Source organism: Oncorhynchus nerka, unplaced genomic scaffold, assembly GCF_034236695.1.
Source record: "Oncorhynchus nerka isolate Pitt River unplaced genomic scaffold, Oner_Uvic_2.0 unplaced_scaffold_1345, whole genome shotgun sequence".
Classification (NCBI taxonomy): Eukaryota; Metazoa; Chordata; class Actinopteri; order Salmoniformes; family Salmonidae; genus Oncorhynchus; species Oncorhynchus nerka.
The window spans coordinates 103,423-115,267 of NW_027040006.1; the positions used below are offsets into that span (position 1 = coordinate 103,423).

The window sequence follows — 11,845 nt, forward strand, 5'->3', positions numbered from 1 at the left end:
TCAAACACACAAAGACATACATTTGTTTCTGGAAGAAGAAAAAAAACTGTATATGAGGATATGACCTTAGATTCATACTCATTTGAAGATGTAGCTACTTCAAATATTAATTTCAGAAATTTAACAGAGATGTTTTTTTTTACAATGATTTGTGTCATGGTATGTGTGATGCATGACGTCATCTACTGTAAAAATCACCTGCCAGGGGGAGTGGCTAAAGGTAAGCGTCAGAAGGGTTTCCCTATTCCGTTATCATGACGTGGCATTGTGGACATTTTGTAAACCTAGTATATTACGAAGTAAAATGTAAGAAAATGAGATGTGATTATATATAATCGAATAGGTTTGTTATTTCATCGCTGATCGTTTTTGCGTACCTAGAATATTTATGAGAGGGCGGTTCTATTTCCCGCTCATGCTTGATTGACATGTGCCCAGAGGCTAAGCGGAGCTCGGGCACAGTCAGGCGTTCTACCTTGGAAAACATGGAAAGAAACCACCCGGCAGAGTCATAGACATTTCAATATATTTATTAATTATGGACCATGTTTCGAGACGCTGTGGAGTCAGCCGATCGCGTTTAACATAGTTGATACCAGATTGCGGTTGCTCTCCAGTTTCAGCCACCAAAGTAAAAATCCAGGTGCATAAACGGGTTTCTCTCTTCCAGATAGGATGAAAGATCGAGACACTTTTACTCTCCTCTTCCAGCTAAATTAGCTTGTGCCTCGGGTGGGTCAATACAACTCTCCGTTGTTTGACTGTCTGGGACATCGAGTGACTCTTCGACTGTCCCTGATCGGCATCCGAGTCCACGCCTGGGACTTGCAGTTGTGGGACTCGCTTCATGGAGAGAGCAGCGATACCGTTTCAACTTTTGGACTACAGAATAGCCTACTGCGATTAACTAAACGTTTAGGCCACATTTCCACGGCATATTTTGGAATATATTTGGGTTCACTCATGGAAAAGAAAAACAACAAAGCGAACAAGGTTCGCTCGCCGCAACTTCGCAGCCTGAACTCAACTATCAACTCTCCTCCCAGCGGCAGCAGCGCCAAAGAGAGAGTGCACAGGTAGCCACTCTTTATAGCCTGCAAAAGTTACATGCCAATTTAACAAACTAGCTGGCTACGAAGCTTTGCATATTTTTGCACGTCCCTATCACCATACACCTGACAATTGAATGTTCTTAGCGTTAAACAAAAGTTAAACCATTTTAGGGAGAGTAATGTAAAAACAAAACAAAAAAATGGCCAACGCTAGCTAGTCAATCTGGCTAACGACAAAAACCACGGCAGGTGTTTGTTGTACTTGTGTTTTACAAAGCTACCTCATACAGTAGTTAGCTAGCTAAATTGATGTGTTGAGAATGAGAGGACTGTTGGACTCCGTCCTTCGTAATGGCATGTGCACTATTCCAAGCTGCCTCACACCCGACACCCCGTCCCCCACCATGGAGATTACACACGTTTTAGTAGCTAGTCACACGTGTTGTGCTCTATGCACAGGAGTCCTCCGCTGTTGTGAACATTTAAACACCGTGTAATCGATGAACATTGCTGGCTAGGAAAAGTTCCCAACCAAAACATTAGGCTGTCAGTGCAACGCTTTGTTGAAGTTCACTGACGCAATTTAGGTTGTATCTTTTTCTACATGATAGGGTACACGTTGTGGCCCCCAAGGTGATTATAGTTTAGTGTTTTTATTTCTATTAGTTAAAACATACATCATGATTTAAGAAATATTTGTATTCATACTAGTTTGTTTTGGAGTAAAATATAATAGTTCTTTAGTTTTTCTAACTTTTTTTCATGTTTTAGTTTACTATAATAACCTTGGTTGTCTCTCAGGGCTCATTCTTCCTCTCCTTTCCTCCTCCTCCTTCCTTTCCACAGTGTGGTTTTACTCAACCACCTCTCAGTATTCAAGTGGGAAAATCCCATCAGGTCACTAATCCACATGATATCATTGCTCTAAGATCTTATTAAATCTAGTCCTGCTGAATGGAGAATGTGTCTGGTCTTATAAAGGGCCTGTCTGTGTCCAGATTCCATAGCAAACAACAGATTCCCAAACATGCTACTACTACTCACCAGTCTCATGCTTGTCACTCACTATCCCCTTGATTGACTTAGTTTCTGACTCCTGCTAGGTAGACTCCGTATGGCTGTGACTGTTTTAGTGTGGACACATATGGCTGTGACTCTGTTTCAGTGTGGACACATATGGCTGTGACTTTTTTTAGTGTGGACACATATGGCTGTGACTGTTTCAGTGTGGACACATATGGCTGTGACAGTGTGGACACATATGGCTGTGACTGTTTTACTGTGGACACATATGGCTGTGACTGTTTTAGTGTGGACACATATGGCTGTGACTGTTTTAGTGTGGACACATATGGCTGTGACTCTGTTTCAGTGTGGACCCGTATGGCTGTGACTCTGTTTCAGTGTGGACCCGTTTGGCTGTGACTCTGTTTCAGTGTGTTTGGCTGTGACTCTGTTTCAGTGTGGACCCGTTTGGCTGTGACTCTGTTTCAGTGTGGACCCGTATGGCTGTGACTCTGTTTGGCTGTGACTCTGTTTCAGTGTGGACTCTGTATGGCAGTGACTCTGTTTCAGTGTGGACCCGTATGGCTGTGACTCTGTTTCAGTGTGGACTCCGTATGGCTGTGACTCTGTTTCAGTGTGGACTCCGTATGGCTGTGACTCTGTTTCAGTGTGGACTCCGTTTGGCTGTGACTCTGTTTCAGTGTGGACTCCGTTTGGCTGTGAATCTGTTTCAGTGTGGACTCCGTTTGGCTGTGACTCTGTTTCAGTGTGGACTCCGTTTGGCTGTGACTCTGTTTCAGTGTGGACTCCGTTTGGCTGTGACTCTGTTTCAGTGTGGACTCCGTTTGGCTGTGACTCTGTTTCAGTGTGGACTCCGTTTGGCTGTGACTCTGTTTCAGTGTGGACTCCGTTTGGCTGTGACTCTGTTTCAGTGTGGACCCGTATGGCTGTGACTCTGTTTCAGTGTGGACCCGTTTGGCTGTGACTCTGTTTCAGTGTGGACCCGTTTGGCTGTGACTCTGTTTCAGTGTGGACCCGTTTGGCTGTGACTCTGTTTCAGTGTGGACCCGTTTGGCTGTGACTCTGTTTCAGTGTGGACCCGTTTGGCTGTGACTCTGTTTCAGTGTGGACCGATATGGCTGTGACTCTGTTTCAGTGTGGACCGATATGGCTGTGACTCTGTTTCAGTGTGGACCGATATGGCTGTGACTCTGTTTCAGTGTGGACCCGTTTGGCTGTGACTCTGTTTCAGTGTGGACCCGTTTGGCTGTGACTCTGTTTCAGTGTGGACCGATATGGCTGTGACTCTGTTTCAGTGTGGACCGATATGGCTGTGACTCTGTTTCAGTGTGGACCGATATGGCTGTGACTCTGTTTCAGTGTGGACCCGTTTGGCTGTGACTCTGTTTCAGTGTGGACCCGTTTGGCTGTGACTCTGTTTCAGTGTGGACCCGTTTGGCTGTGACTCTGTTTCAGTGTGGACCGATATGGCTGTGACTCTGTTTCAGTGTGGACCGATATGGCTGTGACTCTGTTTCAGTGTGGACTCCGTTTGGCTGTGACTCTGTTTCAGTGTGGACTCCGTATGGCTGTGACTCTGTTTCAGTGTGGACCCGTATGGCTGTGACTCTGTTTCAGTGTGGACCCGTATGGCTTTGAGCGGTTGGAGGACTTTGACTATGAGTCGTATGAGGAGTTGATGTCAGAGTACCTGGCCGTGCTCACCAGGAGGTCCATCAGATGGTCCAGGCTGTTGCAGGGACGGGGACGGCTGGAGAAGAGCATCAAGGGTGAGTGGGACTTCATCGGAGCCAGAGCATAAAATCAACTATTTATATATATTTTTTTTAACAGCGACAATATATATTTTTTTTGCTAAAATGACACCAACAAAACACAAAAAAACAGATGAGCATTGTAATGTCTCTAAAACAATACACCTAAGAAGTAATGTGGTATTTTGTTTAATTTAGATTTTTTTGTATCCCAAGTCTATTAACTAAAATATCACAGATTAGACAAACATGTTCACCTGCCCCATTTTAAGGGCGGGAGGTTACCGTGGCAGCCCAACTCGAGTCATGTTTGTGCCTGTGAGATTGAGTCTTGACTAGTAGAAGCATTGTCTTCTCTAACCAGGCTGGTTGAGAGAATGCCAAAAGTGTGCAATGCTGTCCTCAAGGCAAAGATGCAACTTTTCTACTTTGAAGAATCTGAAAAATAAAATATATTTTCATTTGTTTGACACACTTTGTTTGTAGTTACAACATGATTCCATATGTGATAGTTCTGATGTCTTCATTATTATTCTACAATGTAGAAAAAATAAAGAGAAACCCTTGAATGAGTAGGTGTCCAAACTTTTGACTGTTAGTGTATTTGATTATTTTTTAAATTGATTTGTAAATATGTTATTTAAAAATATTTTAAAAATATTTTCCCTTAACCCTACCACCCCTCCCCATTTCACATTTACATTTAAGTCATTTAGCAGACGCTCTTATCCAGAGCGACTTACAAATTGGTGCGTTCACCTTAAGACATCCAGTGGAACAGCCACTTTACAATAGTGCATCTAAATCTTTTAAGGGGGGAGTAAACAAATGGACAATACTTAGGCTTCCACTTCCAGCTTATACGTTTGGTGTGTGTGTGTGTGTGTGAGAGAGAGAGAGAGCGGAAAAGAGACTTAAGTTGTATCACTGACTTATGAAGCACTCCCACAGTGAAGCGGTATGTGCGTAAGGGCGTGCCCAACGAGCACCGAGGGTTGGTCTGGATGTCAGCCAGCGGGGCCCAGGAGCACCTGGAGAAGAACCCAGGATACTATCACTCTCTACTGGACACTACGAAGCAACAGCATGACCCCAAGCTGGTAGACTCCATACGCACAGGTTAGCTAATATACCTCATCACGGGTTAGCTAATATACCTCAGCACGGGTTAGCTAATATACCTCATCACGGGTTAGCTAATATACCTCATCACGGGTTAGCTAATATAGATGATCATGGGTTAGCTAATATAGATCGGATTAACAATATCAGAACCTCTTAGCCCCTAGTCTCTCTACGTCCTATGGCATCACGGGTTAGCTAATATACCTCATCACGGGTTAGCTAATATACCTCATCACGGGTTAGCTAATATACCTCATCACGGGTAAGCTAATATACCTCATCACGGGTAAGCTAATATACCTCATCACGGGTTAGCTAATATAGATCATCACGGGTTAGCTAATATAGATCATCACGGGTTAGCTAATATAGATCATCACGGGTTAGCTAATATAGATCATCACGGGTTAGCTAATATAGATCATCACGGGTTAGCTAATATAGATCATCACGGGTTAGCTAATATAGATCATCACGGGTTAGCTAATATAGATCATCACGGGTTAGCTAATATAGATCATCACGGGTTAGCTAATATAGATCATCACGGGTTAGCTAATATACCTCATCACGGGTTAGCTAATATACCTCATCACGGGTTAGCTAATATATCCTCATCACGTTGTGGCCCCCAAGGTGGTTAGCTAATATAGATCATCACAGGTTAGCTAATATACCTCATCACGGGTTAGCTAATATACCTCATCACGGGTTAGCTAATATACCTCATCACGGGTTAGCTAATATACCTCATCACGGGTTAGCTAATATACCTCATCACGGGTTAGCTAATATACCTCATCACGGGTTAGCTAATATACCTCATCACGGGTTAGCTAATATACCTCATCACGGGTTAGCTAATATACCTCATCACGGGTTAGCTGATATACCTCATCACGGGTTAGCTGATATACCTCATCACGGGTTATATAGGTCATCATGGGTTAGCTAATATAGATCATCATGGGTTAACTGATATATATCATCACGGGTTAGCTGATATACCTCATCACGGGTTAGCTGATATACCTCATCACGGGTTAGCTGATATACCTCATCACGGGTTATATAGTTCATCATGGGTTAGCTGATATGTATCATCATGGGTTAACTGATATAGATCATCATGGGTTAACTGATATACCTCATCATGGGTTATATAGTTCATCATGGGTTAGCTGATATATATCATCATGGGTTAACTGATATATATCATCATGGGTTAACTGGTATATATCATCATGGGTTAACTGATATAGATCATCATGGGTTAGCTGATATAGATCATCATGGGTTAGCTGATATACATCATCATGGGTTAGCTGATATACATCATCATGGGCATATAAAACAATCATCATGGGTTAACTGGTATATATCATCATGGGTTAACTGATATAGATCATCATGGGTTAGCTGATATAGATCATCATGGGTTAACTGATATAGTTCATCATGGGTTAGCTGATATAGTTCATCATGGGTTAGCTGATATACATCATCATGGGTTAGCTGATATACCTCATCATGGGTTAACTGATATATATCTTCATGGGTTAACTGATATAGATCATCATGGGTTATATAGATCATCGTGGGTTATATAGATCATCGTGGGTTATATAGATCATCGTGGGTTAGCTCATATAGATCATCATGGGTTAGCTCATATAGATCATCATGGGTTATATAGGTCATCATGGGTTATATAGGTCATCACGGGTTATATAGATCATCATGGGTTATATAGATCATCATGGGTTATATAGATCATCATGGGTTAACTGATATATATCATCATGGGTTAACTGATATAGGTCTTCATGGGTTAACTGATATAGGTCTTCATGGGTTAACTGATATAGGTCTTCATGGGTTAACTGATATAGATCATCATGGGTTAGCTGATATAGATCATCATGGGTTAGCTGATATAGATCATCATGGGTTAACTGATATAGTTCATCATGGGTTAACTGATATAGTTCATCATGGGTTAACTGATATAACTGATATAGGTCATCATGGGTTAACTGATATAGATCATCATGGGTTAACTGATATAACTGATATAGGTCATCATGGGTTAACTGATATAGATCATCATGGGTTAGCTGATATAGATCATCATGGGTTAGCTGATATAGATCATCATGGGTTAGCTAATATACCTCATCATGGGTTAACTAATATACCTCATCATGGGTTAGCTGATATAGATCATCATGGGTTAGCTGATATACCTCATCATGGGTTAACTGATATACCTCATCATGGGTTAACTGATATACCTCATCATGGGTTAGCTGATATAGATCATCATGGGATAACTGATATAGATCATCATGGGTTAACTGATATACCTCATCATGGGTTAACTGATATACCTCATCACGGGTTATATAGGTCATCATGGGTTATATAGATCATCATGGGTTATATAGGTCATCATGGGTTATATAGGTCATCATGGGTTATATAGGTCATCATGGGTTAGCTGATATAGATCATCATGGGTTAGCTGATATAGATCATCATGGGTTAACTGATATAGGTCATCATGGGTTAACTGATATAGATCATCATGGGTTAGCTGATATAGATCATCATGGGTTAGCTAATATAGATCATCATGGGTTATATAGGTCATCATGGGTTATATAGGTCATCATGGGTTATATAGGTCATCATGGGTTATATAGGTCATCATGGGTTATATAGGTCATCATGGGTTAGCTATATAGATCATCATGGGGGTTATATAGGTCATCATGGGTTATATAGGTCATCATGGGTTATATAGATCATCATGGGTTATATAGGTCATCATGGGTTATATAGGTCATCATGGGTTATATAGGTCATCATGGGTTATATAGGTCATCATGGGTTATATAGGTCATCATGGGTTATATAGGTCATCATGGGTTATATAGGTCATCATGGGTTATATAGATCATCATGGGTTATATAGGTCATCATGGGTTATATAGGTCATCATGGGTTATATAGGTAATCATGGGTTATATAGTTCATCATGGGTTTATATAGGTCATCATGGGTTAACTGATATAGATCATCATGGGTTAACTGATCATCATATAGATCATCATGGGTTAGCTGATATAGATCATCATGGGTTAGCTATAGATCATCATGGGTTTGATATAGATCATCATGGGTTATAGGTCATCATGGGTTATATAGGTCATCATGGGTTATATAGGTCATCATGGGTTATATAGGTCATCATGGGTTATATAGGTCATCATGGGTTATATAGGTCATCATGGGTTATATAGGTCATCATGGGTTATATAGGTCATCATGGGTTATATAGGTCATCATGGGTTATATAGATCATCATGGGTTATATAGGTCATCATGGGTTATATAGGTCATCATGGGTTACTATAGGTCATCATGGGTTAGCTATATAGATCATCATGGGTTAACTGATATAGATCATCATGGGTTAACTATATAGGTCATCATGGGTTTATAGATCATCATGGGTTATAGAGGTCATCATGGGTTATAGGTCATCATGGGTTATATAGGTCATCATGGGTTTATATAGGTCATCATGGGTTAACTGATATAGATCATCATGGGTTAGCTTATATAGATCATCATGGGTTAACTGATATAGATCATCATGGGTTAACTGATATAGATCATCATGGGTTAGCTGATATAGATCATCATGGGTTATATAGATCATCATGGGTTATATAGGTCATCACGGGTTATATAGATCATCATGGGTTAACTGATATAGATCATCATGGGTTAACTGATATAGATCATCATGGGTTAGCTGATATAGATCATCATGGGTTATATAGATCATCATGGGTTAGCTGATATATATCATCATGGGTTAGCTGATATACACCTGAACATGGGAGCTTGACCTCTGAGATATGTCTCTCTGTCTGTACTCTGCCTTGACAAATAGCTGAAAGGGTTAGAGATGTTTAGAGTTGGCGGCAGGTTGTTTTTTGGTAGTGATTCTAACCACCTGTCTCCCTGGCAGACCTGAACAGAACCTTTCCTGACAACATTCAGTTCCGCAAGACGTCCAACCCATGTCTCCAGAGAACCCTGTACAACGTGCTGCTAGCGTACGGACACCACAACCCAGCTGTGGGCTACTGTCAAGTACGTTTACCCTGTTACACCTGGCGGTTCTTTGTTTGCTTCCCAAATGACACCCTATTCCCTATATAATGCACTACTTTAGACCAGGGCCCTATTCCCTATATAATGCACTACTTTAGACCAGAGTCCACAGGCAGCCTCAGATTCCACTTTACAGGCTCAGTCACCTTTTACCACTCTACTACAGTGGTCCTCAACTTCAGTCCTCTACTACAGTGGTTCCCAACTCCAGTCCTCTACTACAGTGGTCCTCAACTTCAGTCCTCTACTACAGTGGTTCCCAACTCCAGTCCTCTACTACAGTGGTTCCCAACTCCAGTCCTCTACTACAGTGGTTCCCAACTCCAGTCCTCTACTACAGTGGTTCCCACCTCCAGTCCTCTACTACAGTGGTTCCCACGGTGGTTCCCAACTCCAGTCCTCTACTACAGTGGTTCCCACCTCCAGTCCTCTACTACGGTGGTTCCCAACTCCAGTCCTCTACTACAGTGGTTCCCAACTCCAGTCCTCTACTACAGTGGTTCCCACCTCCAGTCCTCTACTACGGTGGTTCCCAACTCCAGTCCTCTACTACGGTGGTTCCCAACTCCAGTCCTCTACTACGGTGGTTCCCAACTCCAGTCCTCTACTACGGTGGTTCCCACCTCCAACTCCAGTCCTCCTACTACAGTGGTTCCCAACTCCAGTCCTCTCTACTACGGTGGTTCCCAACTCCAGTCCTCTACTACGGTGGTTCCCACCTCCCTCCTCCCACCTCCTGTCCTCTACTACGGTGGTTCCCACCTCCTGTCCTCTACTACGGTGGTTCCCACCTCCAGTCCTCTACTACGGTGGTTCCCACCTCCAGTCCTCTACTACGGTGGTTCCCACCTCCAGTCCTCTACTACGGTGGTTCCCACCTCCAGTCCTCTACTACGGTGGTTCCCAACTCCAGTCCTCTACTACGGTGGTTCCCACTCCAGTCCTCTACTACGGTGGTTCCCAACTCCAGTCCTCTACTACGGTGGTTCCCAACTCCAGTCCTCTACTGGTTCCCACCTCCAGTCCTCTACTACGGTGGTTCCCACCTCCAGTGGTGGTTCCCACCTCCCAACGGTGGTTCCCAACTCCAGTCCTCTACTACAGTGGTTCCCAACAGTGGTTCCCACCTCCAGTCCTCTACTACAGTGGTTCCCAACGGTGGTTCCCACCTCCAGTCCTCTACTACAGTGGTTCCCAACTCCAGTCCTCTACTACAGTGGTTCCCACCTCCTGTCCTCTACTACGGTGGTTCCCACCTCCAGTCCTCTACTACAGTGGTTCCCAACTCCAGTCCTCTACTACAGTGGTTCCCACCTCCAGTCCTCTACTACAGTGGTTCCCAACTCCAGTCCTCTACTACGGTGGTTCCCAACTCCAGTCCTCTACTACAGTGGTTCCCAACTCCAGTCCTCTACGGTGGTTCCCACCTCCAGTACGGTGGTTCCCAACTCCAGTCCTCTCTACTCTCCACTACAGTGGTTCCCAACTCCAGTCCTCCTCCAGTCCTCTACTACAGTGGTTCCCAACTCCAGTCCTCTACTACAGTGGTTCCCACCTCCAGTCCTCTACTACGGTGGTTCCCAACTCCACTACAGTGGTTCCCACCTCCAGTCCTCTACTACAGTGGTTCCCAGTCCCTCCAGTGGTTCCCACCTCCTCTACGGTGGTTCCCACCTCCAGTCCTCTACTACAGTGGGTCCTCTACTACGGTGGTCCCACCTCCCTGTCCCTCCACGGTGGTTCCTCCAGTACTACAGTGGTTCCCAACTCCAGTCCTCTACTACGGTGGTTCCCACCTCCAGTCCTCTACTACAGTGGTTCCCACCTCCTGTCCTCTACTACGGTGGTTCCCACCTCCAGTCCTCTACTACAGTGGTTCCCAACTCCAGTCCTCGGTGGTTACCTACAGTGGTTCCCAACTCCAGTCCTCTACTACAGTGGTTCCCAACTCCTGTCCTCTACAACAGTACACATTCCCATTATTGTTCCCAGCCCATTATTATTGTAGCCCTGGACCATCAACCTGATTGAGTTGGATCAGGGGGTAATGGAAGACTGGATTTGGGAAACACTGTTCTACTGTTTCTCAGCCCTCACTGCTACTGCACCGTGTTCACAGTGCCCCCTGTGGCTGGTCCAGGCATTACCTGCTAGCCTTTTCAGGAATCCCAACCCTTCCTCGATCATTCAATCAGCTTTTGTTCCTAAATGGGAATTCTATAGTTGGAACGGCATGTCGAATAGACAAGGCTACTGTGTGTGATTTGATAGGGAGATTTTCAGCCTTTTGCAATGCAAAGAAGCAGCATTATGGCTGAAGGTTTGGTGTGTGTACAGTCAGTCCTTCTCTCTGTCTCCCTCTCATATTGTCAGCTTTTCTGTTTATTAGTCTGTCTTTTTGACTATCAAAGACACGTTAAATCACTTAAATTCCAATAGTTACTTACTAGAGACTGTATTTTTACCAATGGCCCTGGTCTAAAGTAGTGCACTATATAGGGCCCTGGTCTAAAGTAGTGCACTATATAGGGCCATGGTCTAAAGTAGTGCACTATATAGGGCCCTGGTCTAAAGTAGTGCACTATATAGGGCCCTGGTCTAAAGTAGTGCACTATATAGGGTCCTGGTCTAAAGTAGTGCACTATATAGGGAATAGGGTGCCATTTGGGATGCTTAGTGTATCTCTGGCCACCTGTTCAT

The 11,845-nt window shown here is 43.7% G+C and overlaps 1 protein-coding gene across 1 annotated transcript in view; it reads left to right on the plus strand.

Moving 5' to 3' along the window:
• The first annotated feature begins 237 nt into the window (after positions 1 to 237).
• LOC135568906 (growth hormone-regulated TBC protein 1-A-like) overlaps positions 238 to 11,845 on the plus strand; it is an 11,690-nt gene continuing 82 nt past the window's right edge. Inside the window, exons 1-4 of the mRNA XM_065015694.1 lie at positions 238 to 1,076; positions 3,696 to 3,847; positions 4,784 to 4,951; positions 9,000 to 9,124. Of these exons, the coding sequence (XP_064871766.1) occupies positions 964 to 1,076; positions 3,696 to 3,847; positions 4,784 to 4,951; positions 9,000 to 9,124 (558 nt within the window). The 5' untranslated portion in view covers positions 238 to 963. The remainder of the gene's footprint in view (positions 1,077 to 3,695; positions 3,848 to 4,783; positions 4,952 to 8,999; positions 9,125 to 11,845) is intronic.